Source organism: Folsomia candida, unplaced genomic scaffold (genome assembly GCF_002217175.1).
Source record: "Folsomia candida strain VU population unplaced genomic scaffold, ASM221717v1 Fcan01_Sc003, whole genome shotgun sequence".
NCBI lineage: Eukaryota > Metazoa > Arthropoda > Collembola > Entomobryomorpha > Isotomidae > Folsomia > Folsomia candida.
The window spans coordinates 11,250,524-11,270,851 of NW_019091195.1; the positions used below are offsets into that span (position 1 = coordinate 11,250,524).

Below are 20,328 nucleotides of genomic sequence, written 5' to 3' on the forward strand. Positions count from 1 at the left end.
GTACTAACAGCAAGATCATCTGCCGAATAACAATCACCACTATGTACGTACCTTCGAAATAAAATTTAAATATATAAATCTAGATCACCATGAAGTAGTACAAATAAAAATGCTGCATGCATTATTATTATTCTGCATTGAGGTTTTAACAAACGAGACAAAGTCATGCACGATACGAGAGCGAACTGTGTGAAAACTCGGTGCGAATGTGAAAAATGTGCCATCATGACTTCATCATTTGCACGACATTCTGCACTCGAGTGATTCACTACTTTCTGATCAGAGTGATTGATTGATCACATACTTTTTGTTTTGTTATTGGTCTGCTGATAAATACAAACAAACGTGAAGCAATAATTGTTTTACATTTTAAAACCTCTTCATTCTAATAATAAAAAATGTGTACTCATCAGTAATGCAGGTGAGTTAGCTGGCAATTTAATTTTATAGATTTTGTTAAGACCTATGTCTGCCGTGTTGCGTGTTTTATAAATAATGCATTGGTAACAAACAATATTGTTCTTACGAACTCGTTCTTTCATATTATTTAAATACGAACAATAAATTGGACCGGTACGGTAGCACGACGTATTGAAGTGTATGCGCTTTACTTTTACACTCGATCGTGCATGTTATCAAGTGTAAACAATTCATGTGTAAGATTTATGACTTATTGACGACTTGCTTTGTTAGTGGTGTGACGGCAGACGGAGAATTAAATTCAATAAACTTTGCTTGTATAAACATTTGTGTGTTACAGTTGCTGGATTAGTTCTTTATTATATCTATATGGTTCCGTCTTAATATTTTTACAGAACCCAGCTGCCGATTTCTCCAACTGAAATTCAGTTACTGAATAGCATTATTAATAAATATAGTTCGTATTTGAAGAAATTGAGAAACATGAAGGACATGGAGTCATATTTCTGGTTTGGAGAAGTTTTGGACAATTTTTTATTCGAGGGCCTCAATACTAAATCTTGGAGAGGTATTAGTGCTAAAAATATGAATACTTCATATTATACACAATTAATCCTAAACCATGGTTGGATTAATATGGATTTGACATATGTACAGGTCTTCTTGGAGTGTGCACCGTCTTGTCCTGCTTAGCATTGGTTTACGAAGGACTTCATGTACTTAAACTATTCTTCATGAATCGATTCTTACTGACTAGAAAAGCCCTTCGTAGAGAATCAAATGACTCTTCAAACAATGACGGTGCCGCATCAGGTCAACCATCTGCATCTCTACTGTCAAGAACCTTCATGTACAGGCGACAGCACGCTCCTGAGACCGGAAGTGGAGAGCCAGCTCCTCGAAGTCTGCTCGAAGAATCTGACCATCATCCTCCAGGAAGTGAGACCACGACCAATCTGCACAATCTTACCACACCTGGAAGGGGCTTCCTCGATTTGCTGATATCAGCCGTTTTCCACAGCATCTACGTTTTCTTGGGCTTCACCCTCATGAATGCTGTAATGACTTTTAATGTTTGGGTTCTTGTTGCGATATCCATAGGAGTCGCTTTCGGATATTTTTGCTTTGGGAACTATCGTAGAGCAGAAAATTTAATTCATCCACTCAGCACCGAGAATACCAGCTTGAACGATGACACGACTCCACCACCACCATTGGATGGGGGAGGAGATCGTTTCGTTAACCAGTCTCGAACCCCTTATACAGTAAAGAATGGTGAAACTGAAGAGGACCCTGGAGAATCATCTAGACTTATTGTTGGAGCACAAGTTCATATTCCTAGGATCATGTCATCTTCTACAGCGTCGACTTGAAGCGGATATTCATTATATTGATATTGATAAGTATGAATGAACGAACTCCATTTCACTCATAGTCAGCACGTAAATATGTGGTGCAATCTTATCCTTGTTTGTATTTATAGTTACCATTTACCAACGAATGTGTATGTATTTAAGACTTGATGATGTGTGAGAAATAAAAAGTATTTAATGACTAAGCTGGGTTGTGTATGTAAATCTCATACAAAATAACCCATAAGTATTGTACATATATAAGCAATATATTATCGTTTTGTTTTATTTCTTAGTAAACTTGAACCAATTTGTTGTATCTCTAAAAGCTGATATTTTGGAAATGATTCGTTCGTCGGAAATAAACGAATGTTATGAATTTTGAGTGTGTTTCTGAATTATTTATGGGTGCATGAGTAACTGACGCTGAGGAGGAGAGTACGCCAACCTGATAATGACAGATCTTGATGTCCTTTGGATATATGGTAGTACCCCCTCTGAAAGCAAAAAGTGTGAAGCGGTTTGATGCCATGGCCCAATTTACGCCCGTCACACCCCTTTGAAGGCGCGCCCGATGCCAAACTAGCTGCACTAAAAAATTCGCCAAAAATCCAATTTTGTTCGGATTTTCATAATAATTATGTATTTGTGATCCCAGATAGTCCCTTTATCATATTCAGTTGCAAAATTAACTTTTCAGAAATTTTCAATATTTTCGAATATTTCCTGAAAAGGGCATGGCTTGAAAAAATTCAAAATTCCAAAAAAATTCAGATTGATATCTGATATGATAAAGCAACTATGTGGGATCATAAATATGTAACTATTATGAAAATCCGAACAAAATTGGATTTTTGGCGAATTTTTTAGTGCAGCTAGTTTGGCATCCGGCGCGCCTTCAAAGGGGTGTGACGGGCGTAAATTGGGCCATGGCATCAAACCGCTTCACACTTTTTGCTTTCAGAGGGGGTACTACCATATATCCAAAGGACATCAAGATCTGTCATTATCAGGTTGGCGTACTCTCCTCCTGAGATGGCTGAGATTGAGATGCTATACACAGCGCAATGTCAATATTTTTGATGATGCTGCTGAACTGCCGGCTAAGTAAATCTCCAACATTTTACGGTAAATCTAGTATTTGTAAAACTGTTACAAAAATTCCTTGTTTTAAAAATTTTACGAAATTATCATTACGCGGAAAGTCGGCTCCACTGAAACCCTTGACCAGAATTAGTAAAATAGTAAGCAATAATGACAGAGGCGGAAGGATCATGGTGTCTCATGGAATCCGATCCAGCAGTGTTTACGGAGCTTATTAAAGAGTTTGGTAAGGATACTTCAGTTGACATGTCTATCGTAACTAAATTTAATAAGTCGTAAGAATCAAATATAATTGAATATTTACGCTGATATAAGGAGTCAAAGGTCTTCAAGTGGAAGAATTGTGGAGCTTGGATGCGGAACATTTCGAACGATTGCAGTAATACACTAAAAAGATTTATTATTACTATTATTGAGTAATTCATTTTGTAATTTATTATGCAGACCTGTTCACGGACTAATCTTTTTATTCAAATGGATTGGCCCCTCTGTGGACAGCTCGGACAGCGAAGCGATTGTGACAGACGACAAAATATTTTTTGCAAGACAAGTTAGTGGCAATATTAAAATTCATTTCATTCGTATAAAGCATGAATTATTTTTTGTTTGCAGGTTATCCGAAATGCTTGTGCTACCCAGGTACGTGCTACCCATAAAATTATGTGCTGTGAGAATCTCATAACACAACTTGTGTTGCACAAGTTAGATTCATGTGATGTAAAGTCGAATAGACGTTTCAATAATTTTGTGGGTAATTTTTAACCAGGCTATAGTGCAAATATTGATGAATTTGGAATCTTCTGAATTGGAGTTGGGCGAAACTTTGCGTGATTTTAAAGAATTTACAAAAACATTCGATTCCTCCATGAAAGGTAACTAACTATATTCCTCCTCCTTCACATTTCATTATATTGTTCATGTGTCTATAAGGTGTAGTAGTGTGTATGTGGTGGACCATGTAGAGTGATTTAAATATCAAAATTAAAGTTAATTATTTAGATGAGAAATTAGATAAACAACAAACATGACACCAAATGAAAAATGTACTCGCACAATGGGATGTTTTTAAATCGAACAACATGTGTCCAGGCCATTTCAATATCCTTCATAGCAAGGACGCATTTCATTTGGCAGGCTCGGTTTGCGCATGCAGTCAATTCTTACAACGGATAAAATTATACGTAGGGACGCCAAGTGCAAGTTTTATGTACAGCTAGGAAACAGACACATTGCACTTGCACTAGACGAATATCGGATAAGTTTTACACTGCAAAATACGAAGACAATAACATGTTTACTAATTTCATGATTGATAGGTCTCGCTCTGTCTAATTCTGACACCATAAGAAACGTGCACAACAGTTTTAGTCGTCAGCAAATTTTTGAATTTGACAACAAATCTGCTCCCAAGGACGATGATGTTTTCCATTTTGTCAGCTATATTCCGATTGCTGGAAGGCTCTATGAGTTGGACGGATTAAAGGAAGGACCTCTTGATCATGGACAAATTCCAGAAGGAAAAGATTGGACAGACATTGTTACGGTAGTACTGCAAGATCGAATTAACAAGTAATAGAAGTATTGTAATGAAATATGTAGTATAATTACGACTTCCATCTTGCATTTCCTAATAATTTTTCGTTGTTTCGTCAGATACAGTGAAAACGAGATCCATTTTAATCTCCTAGCGATTGTGAACGATAGAAAAGTTGAATGTGAAAAGAAAATCGCAGCGTTAGAAGCAACTGGCAGGGCCACGCCAGAAAAAATTCTGGAACTAAAACAATTAATCGAAGACGAAGAATCAAAGAGGCACAAATTCAGAATGGAAAATGTTCGAAGAAAGCATAACTATTTACCACTGATTGTTGAATTCTTGAAAGAACTTGCCCAACAAAAGCAACTAATTCCTCTGTACGAAAAAGCAAAAGAGAAATGCGAGACCAAGAAAAAATCGAAATCAAAGTCAAGTACTTGATTTGAATGCATTGCAAATTTTGAAATTTCAGACATAAAAATCACATGTATTCCTCCATAAACTCTGAAATTATAAAATAAACTCGTGCATTAAGAATAAAACAGTTACCTATAAATTTCAACAATTTACATTGTGATTAATATTATGCATATACAGCAATTTTAATTTTTAAAACTATTCCATGTCTTAGTTTGTAGGATTAGTAAATACATCAGCAAAATTTCATGGAAAAAGCGTACGAGGGCACAACTTTCTTAACCTTGAGGAAACAAAGAATGTTTTAAGATCATGCGTCTATCCCAAATATTCTTGCTGGAATACAGAGTAAGAGTATGAAGGGGATATGAAAAAAGGGTCTACATAAGTATCGAAGATGCTCTACCCTTAGGGCTACATGCACTATTTGAATATGTTTTTATACATATTCGGCTTCAGATATGATATTTCTTAAGGTCTAAAAGCTTGGGTTAACGAATCCCAGTCTCACTCAACTCAATGCTACATCGTCATGCACATGCCCATATAAAGCTGGTCAATTGTATGTATTAAGCAATATGACGGAGATGAGATTTTACACTCCCTCGTGAACTGGCCAATGTTATAACTGCAAAGTCATTATTATTATAAACTCTCACTGATTTTTTACCCTGTCTATGCCTCTCTCCTGTGCAAGCACAAAGTAGTTTTCAATACTTGCATGTAGACATACTTAGCACTAGGACATTGCATAGGAAGTAATGTTAAGTAATGAAGTGGAGATTGTTTATAGAGAAACATGGACTTCTTTTATGAATGGAAGTTTATCCACCCACCCACTCCTTGTGAATGCTTTGCATGAATCCATCGCATCCCTCCGTCCGATATATCCCAATAATAATGCGTGCTGGGGTCGAATCATTGCATCCATTCTGTACTCTCATTTCTTATTCTCTGTAGGATTGTATTACAAGAAAAAATCATCCTGAAAAGGCATCTGGTTCTGAAATTGTGTTTACAAGAGTAAAACACTTTTGGTTTCACAAAGTGTTGAGTGGTGTGTTCAGTTTAGTGTCGCTCTCTTGCCTCGTCTAGATCGCCAGAGACATTCACCTAAGCAGCAAGTACTTAATTACTCAAATTTACTAATTCGGTCCAGAAAGCTTAAATTATTGTATCGTGTTTTGTAGTATAGAAAGACAAACGTGAGACGGCGAGTGAGAGCCAGCAGAAAACGAAAGGGATAAGACGCTCGCGTTATCTCACCGAGTTTGACTAGCTGGAGACCCCAACAAAACGACGTAACGCAACGAAGCGAATTTGATCATCGCATTCATTCTCTCCTTCATCAGAATGTGCATATGTGTACCAACGCCAAAGGCAACGGAAACATGAGCAACTTGTCTCATGATAAGTGGAGACACAGTTAGTTCTTCATCCTAAAAAAGCCGTATAGATTTCTCAGCTTAGTCAACTAAAGTACATACATTCCATACTTATGTGTGTATGTATGTGCATGCACGGAGAGTCATAAACCCGTAAACTCTACGATTTATCAATTCTTTTGCCAATACACATTTACTTATCACCACTGAAGAAGATGTGAATGGGAAGTGAGTGTACTTAAGCACAGAAGAATGAATGGAGAATAACAATTTCATTTATTACAATACCTGCATAATAAAGCCCTGTTTTGTAACCTGAAACGACAGGTTTTCCAATAGTGTGGGTGAAAATGTGGAAGTTATTACAATTGTGTACCTGCAGTGTTTTAGTACTGTTAATAGAAAAGACTGATTCCCAACAAGAATCAACGAGATGTTATGACGAGTTTGGGAAACCACAGGTATGAATAATCGTTGTGCATAAGCCTAAAATGTACAGCACTTGCATATTACATATGTCCTATCTCTGCATATATGCATAAAGGAAGGACGCACAGATGTGTAAAGAAAAATGCACAAAAATTAAATACTTTTCAATAACAACTATTTTCAGCGCTGCTACCCTGAGTTTGTGAATGCTGCTTTTAATAAACATGTCGAAGCTACCAACACCTGTGGTGTAGAAGGTCCTTCCGAGTTTTGCATACAAAGTACTGTAAATGGGAATCGGAGACCATGCGACATTTGCGATGCAAGAAATCCCAGGACTGCACATCCTCCAGAATACTTGACTGATTTAAACAACAATGACGATGAAACGTGGTGGCAGTCCGGTTAGATTTGGTTACAGACATGACATAGTTTACCATTGCCACTCTCGAAGAAAAGCGTGCTTAATTGTGCTGTCAATTATTTTAGGGACCATGTTTGAAGACGTTGAATGGCCAGTTCGAGTAAATCTGACGCTCAACTTGAGGAAAAGCTTTGACATTACATACATTCGCTTAAAATTTCACTCTCCACGCCCGGAGAGCTTTGCCATATATAAGAGAACAACAGAAGACAATGAATGGGTGCCTTACCAATTTTACAGTGCAAACTGCAGAGGTTAGTTATCCAGTAAAAATACATACATTACATTACTAAAATGTAAAAGTAAAATATTTCTGTTTTTTTCTGTTTAGGTTTTTACGGGGTTCCTGATCTGGGCTACATCGAGAGTGGGGGAGAAGAAACACGGGCATTGTGCACCTCAGAATTCTCAGACATTTCTCCACTGACGGGGGGCAATGTAGCTTTCTCCACGTTGGAAGGACGGTCATCCGCCTACAATTATGATAAATCCAGAGAACTTCAAGTAAGTAGAGTTAAATATCTTTTTTGCCAGCTCAAATTCAAATTAATATCCGTTTCCGACATAAATAACTTTAAGCTGGCTATTCATTTTTAACTGAAGAATAAGTTGTACCATACTTTCTCATTTTTCAATCCCACTTTTAGGAATGGGTTACAGCCACGGACATTCGAATTACTTTGGACCGACACAACACTTTTGGAGACGAATTGTTTTCTGATATCAAAGTACTCAAGTCTTACTTTTATGCCATCACTGACCTAGCCGTGGGAGGAAGGTGGGTGCTCATTTCTATTATCAAGGAAAAAAATTAATGTAATTAAACTCTAATTGCTTGTCTAATTTCTAACTACTGCTAGATGCAAATGTAATGGACACGCTTCTGAATGCACGCACAGCAGTAGCCAGACACATGAACAACGATTAGTTTGCAAGTGTGAGCATAATACGAATGGACCAGGTCAGTTTGTTAAAATTTTAAATTAAATTAAAACTACATCCATCGAAAGTTATTCTAAGTTTTAAATGAAAAATTAACATATTTTATTTTTAGATTGCAATGAATGCCTTCCATTTTATAATGACAAGCCATGGGGAAGGGCAACGCATGAGGATCCTCATGAATGCAGAGGCGAGTATCCATTTCATACTCGACTCAAGTGCAAAATTTGCAAATTCAAAACATTGTTTGCTTTACTATTATATTTATCTCATTTACACACATTATATGCTTAGCTTGCAACTGTAATGGGTTTTCGGATCGCTGCTTTTTCGACCAAAAGTTATACGAAGAGTCTGGTCATGGGGGCCACTGTTCGGATTGTAGAGGAAATCGTAAGGCAACTATATTTATCATTATCTACTATTAAAAGCTTAAATAGAAAAGTAAAGATTTCTCTTTGCATGATGTTGCTAAATAACCTTAGGGGATGGACCCAACTGCGAACGATGTCGGATAAATTATTATCAAAGATCGGACGGATACTGCATTCCGTGTCACTGCAATGACATTGGTACATATTCCCTTTAATTTCTGTGCCTGGACATTGCTAAGCTATATTTCATGTGTATGTTTAATATCCCAGGGTCAAGAAGTCTTCAGTGTAATAGCGAAGGAAAATGTCAGTGTAAACCAGGAGTATCAGGAGACAAGTGCGACATGTGTCAGGCCAATTTTTACGATTTTAGCCCCCAAGGATGCAAGTCGTGTTCATGTAGTTTGTCTGGAAGTTATGGGAATGAGCCTAATTGTGACACCATTAGCGGTCTCTGTCGCTGCAAGGAAAATGTAGAAGGTCAACAGTGTGGAAACTGCAAGCCTGGTAAGGTCTAATGCCTCTCATTGCTCTATTTGTATTTTTGAAATAAAGGGTTGCAATGCCCTTAAATTTATTTTAACGCAAAATAAATCTAACCAAATATCTGTATGTATTTAGGTTTCTTCAATCTTGACCTCTCAAATGATTTCGGTAAGATCTTTTCAAACATATTCAAAATTTTAGTCTTAAAAAAATTGCTGTGATCGAACTGAGTATTCCTGAGTTGCCAGAATTTCGTAATTTCTTGTTGAGTCAAAGTGAGAGCAGTGCTCTCAGAGCACTACGTATTTCTGATACACAAAACCTAAGTCGATTATACAGGATTATCAATTTCACGTATTGTTCCGTAGGATGTACGCCATGCTTCTGCTTTGGACATGCTGCAGTTTGCAGGTAGGTGAAATATTTTGTTACCAAGAATATCAGAGATGCATACCTACATTTGGATCATTTTTGTATGTAGGTCTGCTCCAGGATATGGACAAGGTCAGTATTTTACTTAAATATAAATTCACGTGTGTCAGTTAATTGTATCTAAGTTTACAAACTAAACGTAGTGCTCTTGGAAAGTCTTTTCACACGAAACAATGAACGATGGACTGCTGAAGAAGGTTTTGGTCGAACCGTTTCAACGCAATATAACGCTGTAACTCAAAATCTCGGAGTTAGTTCTATTGGTCGAGAAGCAGTATATTTTGTCGCCCCAGGTTGGTAATGAGTTATTTGTAAAACGCAAGATAATTTACTCGTATTATTGTAAAATCTTTATTCTACTTTAGATCGCTTTTTGGGTGACCAGGTAAGGTTATATTTATTTATAACTTTCAAAAGAGGTGACACGCGGAATAATTTTTTGGTATATGTAATCTCGAAATTTCGATATCAATGCTAGTAAGTTACTCCAATCTAGAAATCTCCCAATGATAAAATGTCCGAGATAACATGCTCTACTTACAATTAGTCTTTAAGACCTTACCCGTCAAAGTCTCTCTAATACACTTGAAATCTTTCCAGCGAGGAAGCTACAATCAAGAATTAAACTTTACCCTCAGAATTGGAGAGCATAGCCCAAAACCATCCGCAGATGATGTCATTCTAGAAGGTGCCGGCCTTCGGGTGTCAAGACCTATTTTTGGACAAAGGAATGCATTGCCGTCTATTCAAAATCAGGACTACTCGTTCCGGTTACATGAACACCCTGACTTTGGTTGGAACCCTCGACTCCCGAGTCGGGATTTTATGAGCATTTTATCCAATCTCACAGCAATTAAAATTCGAGGAACTTTCACCTCACGAGGAGTTGGATTTTTGGATAATGTAAAACTGGAAACAGCTCGACGAGGGGCTGCTGGATCTCCGGCACCTTGGATTGAGATGTGCTCATGTCCAGAAGGGTATTTTTACGACATAAATACTATCAAATCTGCTTCAAAATACATCAACAAATCTAATAATACGGGCAACTACATTTTTGAAAAGGTACATTGGTCAATTCTGCGAATCCTGTGCTCCAGGATATACACATGAGCCTAGAAATGGTGGCCCTTTCGCCCGTTGTGTCCCCTGCTCGTGCAATGGTCATGCAGAAATTTGTGATCCTGAATCAGGCCAATGCATTTGTCAGCACAACACTGGAGGCGATAACTGGTGTGTATCTACTTTGTGTTACCTATTTTAGTATTTTTGATAAATTACAAGTCAAAATTGATTCTTAGTGAGAGATGTGCCCGTGGATTTTATGGAAATGCATTGAAAGGAACGCCGAATGACTGCAAACCTTGTCCTTGTCCGAACAAGGGAGCTTGCATCCAACTCCAAGACGAACAGATTGTGTGTCTTGAATGTCCCACAGGTTATGCAGGTCCGCAATGTGAGGTATATTAATAATTTCATCTACCTATAATTATTTGACTACATAATTCCATTAACAAATTATGGGAAACTTGTATTTTATCTGTCAAGTTTTGTGGAGATGGCTATTTTGGTAATCCAATGGGACAAGTTGGTCCAAAAACTGAGTGTCAACCTTGTCAGTGTAATGAGAACATAGATCCTAATGCTGTCGGGAATTGTAACAGGACGACCGGCGAATGTCTCAAGTGTATTTATAATACGGATGGACCCAGGTAATTAAAGTAGTCCCTATCACACTCAATGCAGCTTTCAGTGATTGCTCTTTCTGATCAATTATATACTTGATTAATTAATAAATGAATTAAAGGTGCGAAGAATGCGCTGCAGGATTTTACGGAGATGCTCTAGCCATGCCCAAAGGAGATTGCAAACATTGTGAATGTAACGCCTTGGGAGCGATTCCGAGCCCAGATAATGGTTTTGTTTGTGAACAACCCACGGGACAATGTCCTTGTAAAGACAATGTTATTGGGCGACAATGTGACCTATGTGAGGACGGATTTTTCAATCTCGCAAGTGGGCTGGGATGCAAAGAATGTCAGTGTGACCCCGTCGGAGCCATCAATGCCACTTGCAATATGCGAACTGGTCAATGTTTTGGTAGAGAAGGAGTTGTTGGGCTTCGGTAAGAGTTTCTGGAACCGCTTAGTAATCTAGTTACTTTGTTAGGACGCATTGGAACTAAAATTTATAATTATTTATAATTTGCAAATTTAAAGGTCTAACGAATGTGCTCCAAATCACTTTGGATTCTCTGACGATGGTTGTGAGCCTTGCGACTGTGATCCAATTGGTACGTTTTTTTTCATAATTTGTGTGTTCTAATTGGACGACAATCACAAATGCCAACAAAGCCTACTAGAATTTTGGTGTCACATCTCAGCTAATTCTAATCATTCTTCCAATAGGGTCCTTGGCTCTGCAGTGCGATCCATTAGGACAATGTCCGGTAATAATCTCGTCACTAGTTATTTAAGTCACGATTTGCAAATCATTTCACAATCATTGTAAATGTGAATTAGTGTCGGGACAATGTGGAAGGCCAACATTGCGAGCGGTGCAAAGAAAACAAATTTAATCGACAAGCAGGATGCGTCAACTGTCCGGGTATATTATAAAATTTAGTTTCCTTCTTCCTCTTGCCCTTACTTAAATCATGCCCAATCACGTATGCATTAAAACTATTTACTAAAATGAATAATAATTCAATAGCGTGCTACAATCTCGTTCAAGAAGCAGTCAATTCACAAAGACAAAAGTTAATGGAAATGGAGAAACTACTGGACGACATAGCAAATACGCCGACTGTAATTGATGATTTGGACTTTGAAAGAAAGTTGGAACAAGTCAAAGATCGAGTAAATCAATTGTGGACGGATGCAAGATCAGCCACGGGAGGTGATGATAAAAGTTTACTGGAGAAAGTTAATGAACTAAAAGATAAAATCAATTCAATGGACTCTACTGTAAAGCAAATTCGGTAAATTGGAATTTCATTTTATTATCAAGTTTTTCATTTAATTAGAAATGCCATTTTTAGTACAATTAGTTTGCAGTTTGCACATCTCTTTTGACACTATTTTTGCAGTGACTCGGTGAAACAATGTAAAACAAATGCGAGAGAAAGTTCGTCCAACTTGACAGCCACTGAGGAAACAATAGAGCGAGCTCAAGAGGCCTTGAAAATTGCACAGAGATTTTTGGACAGTGATGGAAAGGAAGCGTTGGAGCGAGGTGAGTCAGGTCTTGATATTTGAGTGGCATATGAAAGAAAATAAATGCAATGCCTTTATTTATATCTCACCATTAAAACTCATATTATCGGTATGCTTGACTGAAACAGTAAGGGACCTTCCCGTTAAAAGTTTAAAAACTGCCTGTACAAAAGCTCTGTCACCTCTCTCAATAGTATCTACATGTTCGTATTTCTGATTGTCCCTTCGAATGAGGATGCCATTGTACGATTGACCCTTCATTTCTGCAAGAATAAGAGCTGCATGACCCAGTCCCTCCTTCCTTGTGCAATCTTTTTTCACCAAATCGAACACATCCCTCTGCTGATCCGTCCACTGCTTAAAAGATTTGGATGTGTCAATGTTGTTTGCAATCGCTAGCTGCTCATCCGACAGGGGGGTTTGGTAGATGGGCCCTGATTTGAATTGGTCACTACTGCAGTAGAGAAAATTGTATGTTAGCATGTCAACGTGATTTAAACAAGTACGTGTATCTAAACTAACTGGATGTAAGCAGAATGATCCTCTTCCCCAGTCTTGGACGTTTTCAAACCAACGTTGATTTTGTTGTCGGTTTCGACTCCACAGTAGATTCTGGGCAATTTCTTGCAATATCGATCCTTGTCGATTAGTGGGGAGCTGACCGAACTGGTATTATCATTATCCCCTACGGAGGAGGTCACTCCATTCTCTTCCAAAATCTTCTCCACCACTGCCAAATTAGCCTTGAATATATTAAACTGTTTATGAAGGAACGAATGTGGTTTGATGGGGGCGCCTGTCTCTATTTTTTCCATGTTTCTGAACAGTGTGATGAGCGCGACTGACAACTGCAAATAAAAATATAATTGTTATTAATTTTTTAAACACTTGATTAGGTAACTTACTGTCATGGAATGCGTGGCAGGAAGTCGTTCCGGGGAGGAGAGTAGAAAAGAATTTTCACAAATAGGGGAGAACTTGGCAGCAGGGTGCGTAGAGAGATGGGCCATTACTTGTGTCATGTTGTGAGCATACGTTTGAACTACCTGCTTCGTCCATTCTTTTTTAAGCACACTCAAATTTAACACAGCATGATAATGGATGGCGTTCTCATTAGTGTCATGCAACACGACAATATGTTGCAATCGGTTTGTTGAATGGAGATTACACAAATAGCCCTCCGATGTTGACTGAGACCAACATTGTTTGCATTTTTTTAGGTGAGGGAAGCCCTGGTGCATACTGCCGTAACACAGCGTTGATCCATTCCAATATAAAGGAATGAATTCATCCCACTTGTTTTCTTCTGGGTTCTTGACATCGTCTTTTTGGGGGGTTTTCGCACCTTTGCTTGGGGTTTTCGCACATTTGGTTGGAGTTTTTGTGGGTGTCGCTGATTTGCTCCGAGCACGAACTTTGGCAGGGAAAAACTTTTCCATTCCTCCTGTTTTGTGGGTCTCATAGTGAGTCCTCCATTCCCCCATTAGCGCAAAAAATAAGGGATGGTTGTCGACCTCTTCGTCTTTTCCAGTAAAACCTCTTTGAACAAGAACACTTTTAACGTAATCAAAAATTGTTCGGTTATTACTTTTTCTCGGTAACTTGAATTTGGGGACACTATTCCCCTCGTCGTCCAACTCTCCATCATCTATATCCACATCGGACGAGTCGGACGAGTCTGTTGTTGAGGGTGACGGAGACGCTGTGGAGGGTAAAGGAGTTGATGCTTTGGGCGATGGGGTTGGTCGGTTTAATGGAGAGACGGGTGATTGAGGTTGAGCGAAGAACGGTGGAATGTATTTCTAAAAAATAGAAATGCAGCATTAAATGAAAAGTACATCTTAAGTTATGCATTTAATATCTATCCACTCACATAGCCAACTAATTTTGCAACAAGTTCCGTCGCCAACTTGTTAACGTTATTGCCACTCCGTTGTAGATGGACATCAGGATTTGGTGGTGGTTCGTAGTCTGATTCAATCGGATTTAGTACTACAGAAATGGAGAGTAAAAATGAGACACAATCATAGCTTATTGTCATCCAGTTCTGTAAAATAATGCATATTATACGAATTTTACCGTTTCGATCTAGACCAGTTTTACACTCTTTGCTTGATCTATCCACAAAAACCTCGACGAAATTCAATCCGTCTTTATTATGTGATTGTTTTGCTGTCTCCCTGTCCTATAAATGTGCATAGAATTAGCAACCTAAGCATACAATATTATATTCTTTCATATCTCACTGCTTGTAACGGAGCCACAATGGAAATGATGGACACGAATCCCTCTTCCGTGAATGTTTTGGCAAGTTCTGAAGCCAAATGAACAAATTCCGACCGATCCTTCGTGTTGTCCAAATCCAGATTTTTGCAGAGACCGGCTCTCAAACACTTTCCATCTATTTGTTTCACTAAAATCCCGTTAGATTTTAGCTTTTGAGTGAGGGCATTAGAAATGGTAGTCTTCCCCGACTTAGCTAGACCTATTCAAACAATAATGATTATCAGTGGGAAATTTACATACATACACAAAAATTAAGCCCCATTCAATAATGACGTTACATAATTTCATAAGCAATATACAAAACATACCGGTCATAAGAATAGTGCACCCTTCCGTCACTTCAATTCCACTTTGGTGTTTCACCCTTTTACTACTTGGTGGGGAGGGGGATGGTGACCCAACCTGGGTAATTTTACTGGTGGGAGTGGACGGATTCATTTTCACTAATTAGTAATAATACAAATAAACAGTTGTATGAGCCACTTGTTACAAAGAGAACCCGGCAATTGTTTCTTGGATGGTGTGGAGTGCGTAGGGGCATATCGATACAACACACGCCAACTGATTAATAACTATTTGGTTTTCGTTTCAAGCCCAAGAGAAATCTCGACAACATGGACAACAACGCACGTTAATGAGCGGTCTCGCCCGGGATGCACGTCTCCTTGCTGAAGTCCACGAGGATGAGGCACTAAAACTGGAGAAAATTGGAGCCATGGCATTGAATACATCAAAGGAGGCTCATGACATAGCATGGAACTCTATTCATCAACAGCGCAATGCGAGTGAAGAGTCAAGGATTTTGGTTCAAGCCGTGCAACAACTTGAGGATGAGGTGAAAGTAACGCATATGAAGGCAAAGAATGCTCTGGATGTTGCCCAAGAGGCGTATAACAACGCCCTTAATCTCTTCAAGGATGCATACTCCCTAACTCTGCCTGATATTGATTTTAATGCTATAAAAGATCAAGCAAAGAGAGCAAAGGATGAGGCACAGTCGCTGAAAGACTCCGTGGATAAACTACTAAAAGATCGGGAGCAACTTTTGGCTGATGCTCATCAAGAATCTCTACAAGCCAAAGATCTCCTCACAAACACGTATGAACATCAACAAAGGGCGGAAGAACTTTTAGCGGATTTGGACAAGGCAAAAGCGTCGGCGGATAGAGCGAGAAACCAATCAGAAAATACTTATAAGGTAAAACTGGGTTATAATACCCAACGGCTTGCAATTTAGAATTGTCTACTTTTTTTTACAAATTATGACGAGTCCTTCAGCCCCAAATTGTGGAAATATGCAATTTCCTTACCCAAGTGACGGGGGGACAGGAATCGATGTGTAAAGAGCATCGTCTTCCTCGTCTCACTTTCCCTGTCCTTCTGTCATCAAACCACAAACATCAACAAGAATCTTATTTTATTTTATTGCCAATTTCATGTATCCGGATGACCCGTAGGAGGCTCAAAAAATTTACAATACGCTTCAAGGTCAGATGCCAACCAACCAACAATAACAATTTTATAGATTATAATTAATGACTGTATGGTTTTTTACCCACACATTTTTTTCATTTGCACAGATTTTACCAAAAATGTAGAGAATAGTAAAGTTGAAGCTGAGCTGGCGAAGGCTAACATTCCCGAAATTCGTAACATAATTTATGCTGCTGAAAAACAAACTCGAGAAAACAAGGGTTCGTTTTGTGATTCCCAATTGTACAAATACATAAAATGGAACGCAGGAATAATGTTATTACTTATTTCTCATTTTCTTATTTCAGCCGCATTACATGGAGCAAAGGATGCAGCTTCCAGATCATTATTGGATGCAGACGAAGCAAAAACTATTGCAGAGAAAGCCAGCAATGTATTTTTGTGCGTGTTACTAATTACCATGCTATTACTAATTTGTTTGGGTTTACACAGGAAGCAGACGCCGTAGTCAAAGAGTGCGCTGACACGAAAGAGAAAGCCAACGAGTTGAAAGATGCAGCTGAAGTAAGTCTGAGAAAAATTGCAGTGCTTATTTTGATGATTGCGAAAAAATAGTTCATTTTAACTACACCAATTGTTCTTTACAAATAGGTTATTGTTTTATTATCCTCAGTGTTTGTTTCTTTTTTTTTACATAATAATGACTAGAAATGGTTGCATATCACAGAAATTGACTAGAAATGGGTATTTATTATGCATGTCTGGACATGAGTGGAAAATGCCTAATTTTGCTTAAACGTCACCGTATTTTTTTAACATAAGCGATGCTTGTGTCCAATTCTTAATTATACTGATTACCACAATATGCATCCACTCATCGGTCTTTTATGCTTCAAGAAATTGCCAATGTTTGATACTCCAATGTGTAATTTTTGCTCACATTGAGGCAAATTGATTCAAACCAATGTCATCGAACATTTTGTTAAAAATTTGTGATGTAAGTATCCACGAATTAAGTATGTATTTAAATCCTTTATTTGTTTTTTACAGCGTCTCAGCACAGAAGTTACCAACACAATGGCAAAATTAACCGACTCTGAGAGGAAAGTGGGGGATGAGGATTCTCAGGTGAAAACGGCTTTAGACAAGGCGTCGGAGGCCCAAACCAGGTCCAAGGAAGGATATGAAAAAGTGCAGAGAGCTTTAAGCACTGTTCGGGACATTTCACTGGCCCTGAATAATTTGGATCAAATCAGTAAGTTTTAAAATAATATTTGATTGATGTTAAACATAAATATTGCTTTTTAGATGAAGAAGGCTTGTCCAGCTTAACTCGAAAGATCAATGAAGTTGAGGATGAGTTGGAGAAAGCAGGATTGGACGCAACTATCCAAACGTTACGATCAGCTCGGAACAAACAGGCCTTATGGATCAAGAATTATGAAGACGAATTGGAAATTTTAAGAAAGGAAGTAGAAAATGTACAGGTGAGGTCGGAGTACACATATATTTATTCAATCAGTTTGAATTAATTGTATCACTAATCCCAATACAGGAAATTCGTAATGCACTTCCACCTGACCAGGTAAATTTTCATACAATGGGAATGTGTACATCAAAATATTGAAAATAAGAATAAATAAACACATCACATGCAACTTTTATGATGTTTCAGGGCATTAATTCCAAGTGTTGGAAGAGGATTAGACTCGAGCCGTAATTAAGTAAATAAGGACACTGCCAAAAGAGATGGATAGAAAGATCTCTCTCCTACAACAACCTAATATTAACTGTTAAATACATAAATACCTTATCCTCTGCCTCAACCCATACTGCCGACCAATTTAAATTATTGACTAGTTTAAGGACATTACATATACGTACATATGCACAATCAATACTATTTATTATAGTATTATATTATATACTTATACATATAGTAAATAAATGCGTGCCATTAGAATAATACGTGTACACATGCATTGTCGATTTCCACTCATTGCTTACTATGGTTGTGCGGCCTTATGTCCTGTCATCATCAATCCAGGAGGCTGAGAGCTGCTGAACTGCGTGCGTGTAGTTTACCCATAAGTGAGGATAAGGTTAATTTTCTATGTGCTTTGATGATGGGTACTTAGTGTGTAATCGAATTTGGTCTGACTAAATGGGAGCGAAGTGAGTGGTAATACGAGTGAATAAAGGGAAGTAATGGAGATGTTTGAGTGGTGTGTGGTGGTGAAATTCGGGTCTTTTTCCTCCCTGGTTCGGAATAGCCTGGCGTCGGAGAGTGTGTCTAATAGGCGAGTAGAGGAGGATAAAGGCGAGGCATAAAGATTTCAGAGGAGCGTCCGAATCGAATTTGTGAACGCAATGGGTCGTGAATTTGCTGCTGCTTTCCTACTGAGCACAGAGATACATAGGCTGTGAGTCTCTGCCACGAGGATGGAGATATGCATATATGGATGTACATACGTACTTGTGTATGAAAGGGCTGCCTTAATGGATCAACAATTTCGAGAGATAAATTTTCTCTTTTACAGAAGAATTCTCCGAGACCGACCATAATTGCATTACTTATTTGCGACACACAAGACCGGATACTTTTTCTGCATTTGAGGAAATGGCTTAAGTTAATTTATGATTATGGAGTAGGCTTAGGAAACTTGTTCACAAAGGATGGAAAAACCAACTTTGTGACGCTTTTACCCAAACTTTTAACGGCTATAAATCTCTCCTTCCCCTCCATCTTCTTCGTCGTCGTCTCGTTTTCTCTTCTCCGCTCTCCTTGCCTCACCACAGTTTAGCAACTCGGACTTGATTTCTCCAACCAAAACTTTATGTCTGCATAATAATTTATCACCAACCCCACTCTCGGAGGATACGCCACGGTTTACAAGTCAATGCTTCTCCAACTTTCCCATAGAATAAATGTAGGCTCCCTCCGTATTCTTCAACATTTAAATTCCGCCACTAAAAGTCCACTTTCTCCGAGCCAGTAATGTCTCCACATTTACCTCTTTTCTTTGCTCGTCACTTCCCCACTTTATTCAGCTTATTTCTCACATCTGGAAACTAACCACGAAAGCTTTGCCAACAATCCGGCCTGCAACCCAGACCCAAACTTCGTCCTCATGGCTCCCCTTCTCACAATGCTTTCTCCTCAAATCTCACCAAAGTCATCCGTTTGACTAATTATTACAACTTTGAAATTAGTGGCTACGTATCATTCGAGACTGAATGTATTCAACTTGGTTCAGTGAATATGCATCACAGTTATTGCCTATGTAGGTACATACGTCTCATGTTGATCTTGCTTATACATAGTCCAATGAAACTACAGTTTGGTCATTTGAATTAGAGACTCTTTTGGTAAATTTTCAAATTTTCTGGTAACTAAGAAAAATATTTAAAAAATTTAAAAAGAGCTGTTCACAAATTGTATGTATGTAGTCATTTGCAAAACAAAATTTCAATCGTCAACAATTTCAGAGTGGAACTTGTATGGATTAACTTTTTGGATTATTTTACTACTTAATGGCACTGACTCTTTCCAAAGTAAAACGAGATTTCAGTTTCTTGATCCGATTAAAGGATTACAACTGGATGGGAAGAAAATGTGAGAATTGGTATTTGATTTAGGATTAACAACTTTTAAAAATCAACTATTTGAAGGGGGCATATGTATGAATGAAGTAGCTGATATGCACATAGTCGGCATATGCATTATGTTGATGGGACAGTTCCACTCCCTTCTCGTTTTCAGTGGCAAAAGTGTCAACAGCTTCGGCATTAAATGCATTGTTCGATCGGAGTGGTCGTGATTGACAGTTCAAAAGAGTAATTCCGTTGGTCTCATTGATCCCGTGTGTGTCGGTTTTGCACCCTGACGACTTGTTGTCGTCCTCCCAATCGGTTATTGAATAAATACTGCGGGCATATGTCTGCCTGGTATGGTCCAAAACTTTTTTGACTTTTTTCAATGTATCGCGTACCTCTGCATCGCATCACTGGCTAAACCAGGAGTATCATCATTATTAGAAGCGAGGACGCACATACATATTTTGTCCAGGAAAAGTTTCCCAACAGCCCGT

At 38.3% G+C, this 20,328-nt stretch overlaps 4 protein-coding genes across 4 annotated transcripts; 3 read left to right on the forward strand and 1 right to left on the reverse strand.

Annotated features, from left to right (window-relative positions):
• The first annotated feature begins 180 nt into the window (after window positions 1–180).
• On the forward strand, window positions 181–2,152 carry LOC110846252. Its single transcript, XM_022092938.2, has 3 exons — window positions 181–421; window positions 816–988; window positions 1,078–2,152. The coding sequence occupies exons 2-3, from the start codon at window positions 904–906 to the stop codon at window positions 1,791–1,793; spliced, it is 801 nt and encodes a 266-aa protein (XP_021948630.1). The 5' UTR covers window positions 181–421; window positions 816–903; the 3' UTR covers window positions 1,794–2,152.
• A 716-nt stretch (window positions 2,153–2,868) lies between these two features.
• On the forward strand, window positions 2,869–4,978 carry LOC110845991 (ubiquitin carboxyl-terminal hydrolase isozyme L5). The gene is made up of 7 exons (XM_022092571.2): window positions 2,869–3,102; window positions 3,192–3,255; window positions 3,321–3,426; window positions 3,489–3,515; window positions 3,643–3,748; window positions 4,193–4,445; window positions 4,530–4,978. Exons 1-7 carry the CDS (start codon window positions 3,027–3,029, stop codon window positions 4,852–4,854), a joined length of 957 nt encoding a protein of 318 aa, XP_021948263.1. The 5' UTR covers window positions 2,869–3,026; the 3' UTR covers window positions 4,855–4,978.
• A 799-nt stretch (window positions 4,979–5,777) lies between these two features.
• On the forward strand, window positions 5,778–18,211 carry LOC110845551 (laminin subunit gamma-1). The gene is made up of 35 exons (XM_022091989.2): window positions 5,778–5,954; window positions 6,021–6,676; window positions 6,829–7,048; window positions 7,134–7,322; window positions 7,400–7,572; window positions 7,716–7,846; window positions 7,929–8,029; window positions 8,123–8,200; window positions 8,305–8,403; window positions 8,496–8,582; window positions 8,655–8,891; window positions 9,006–9,038; window positions 9,239–9,281; window positions 9,352–9,374; window positions 9,446–9,595; window positions 9,668–9,687; window positions 9,903–10,282; window positions 10,368–10,535; window positions 10,604–10,763; window positions 10,851–11,014; window positions 11,110–11,427; window positions 11,522–11,595; window positions 11,711–11,751; window positions 11,825–11,909; window positions 12,015–12,282; window positions 12,391–12,536; window positions 15,397–16,001; window positions 16,261–16,291; window positions 16,384–16,497; window positions 16,585–16,670; window positions 16,730–16,801; window positions 17,288–17,492; window positions 17,546–17,724; window positions 17,793–17,822; window positions 17,913–18,211. The coding sequence occupies exons 2-35, from the start codon at window positions 6,566–6,568 to the stop codon at window positions 17,955–17,957; spliced, it is 4,866 nt and encodes a 1,621-aa protein (XP_021947681.1). The 5' UTR covers window positions 5,778–5,954; window positions 6,021–6,565; the 3' UTR covers window positions 17,958–18,211.
• On the reverse strand, window positions 12,279–15,368 carry LOC110845552. Its single transcript, XM_022091990.2, has 7 exons — window positions 15,112–15,368; window positions 14,764–15,002; window positions 14,597–14,702; window positions 14,391–14,509; window positions 13,423–14,319; window positions 13,040–13,365; window positions 12,279–12,971 (listed from the first exon to the last, which is right to left on the reverse strand). Exons 1-7 carry the CDS (start codon window positions 15,239–15,241, stop codon window positions 12,596–12,598), a joined length of 2,193 nt encoding a protein of 730 aa, XP_021947682.1. The 5' UTR covers window positions 15,242–15,368; the 3' UTR covers window positions 12,279–12,595.
• Window positions 18,212–20,328: the final 2,117 nt, after the last annotated feature.

What these genes read in the sequence shown, in the direction of transcription:
- LOC110846252 (XM_022092938.2), top strand. Translation starts at nt 904, where the DNA reads ATGAAGGACATGGAGTCATATTTCTGGTTTGGAGAAGTTTTGGACAAT. An exon ending in CAATACTAAATCTTGGAGAG is followed by an intron (nt 989 to 1,077) that starts GTATTAGTGCTA and finishes ACATATGTACAG; the next exon opens with GTCTTCTTGGAGTGTGCACC.
- LOC110845991 (XM_022092571.2), top strand. Translation starts at nt 3,027, where the DNA reads ATGACAGAGGCGGAAGGATCATGGTGTCTCATGGAATCCGATCCAGCA. An exon ending in AAATATTTTTTGCAAGACAA is followed by an intron (nt 3,427 to 3,488) that starts GTTAGTGGCAAT and finishes TTTTGTTTGCAG; the next exon opens with GTTATCCGAAATGCTTGTGC. An exon ending in CTGCAAGATCGAATTAACAA is followed by an intron (nt 4,446 to 4,529) that starts GTAATAGAAGTA and finishes TTGTTTCGTCAG; the next exon opens with ATACAGTGAAAACGAGATCC.
- LOC110845551 (XM_022091989.2), top strand. Translation starts at nt 6,566, where the DNA reads ATGTGGAAGTTATTACAATTGTGTACCTGCAGTGTTTTAGTACTGTTA. An exon ending in AATTTACAATACGCTTCAAG is followed by an intron (nt 16,292 to 16,383) that starts GTCAGATGCCAA and finishes TCATTTGCACAG; the next exon opens with ATTTTACCAAAAATGTAGAG. An exon ending in TTGCAGAGAAAGCCAGCAAT is followed by an intron (nt 16,671 to 16,729) that starts GTATTTTTGTGC and finishes GGGTTTACACAG; the next exon opens with GAAGCAGACGCCGTAGTCAA.
- LOC110845552 (XM_022091990.2), bottom strand. Translation starts at nt 15,241, where the DNA reads ATGAATCCGTCCACTCCCACCAGTAAAATTACCCAGGTTGGGTCACCA. An exon ending in TTGTGGCTCCGTTACAAGCA is followed by an intron (nt 14,703 to 14,763) that starts GTGAGATATGAA and finishes GCACATTTATAG; the next exon opens with GACAGGGAGACAGCAAAACA. An exon ending in AACTGGTCTAGATCGAAACG is followed by an intron (nt 14,510 to 14,596) that starts GTAAAATTCGTA and finishes CCATTTCTGTAG; the next exon opens with TACTAAATCCGATTGAATCA.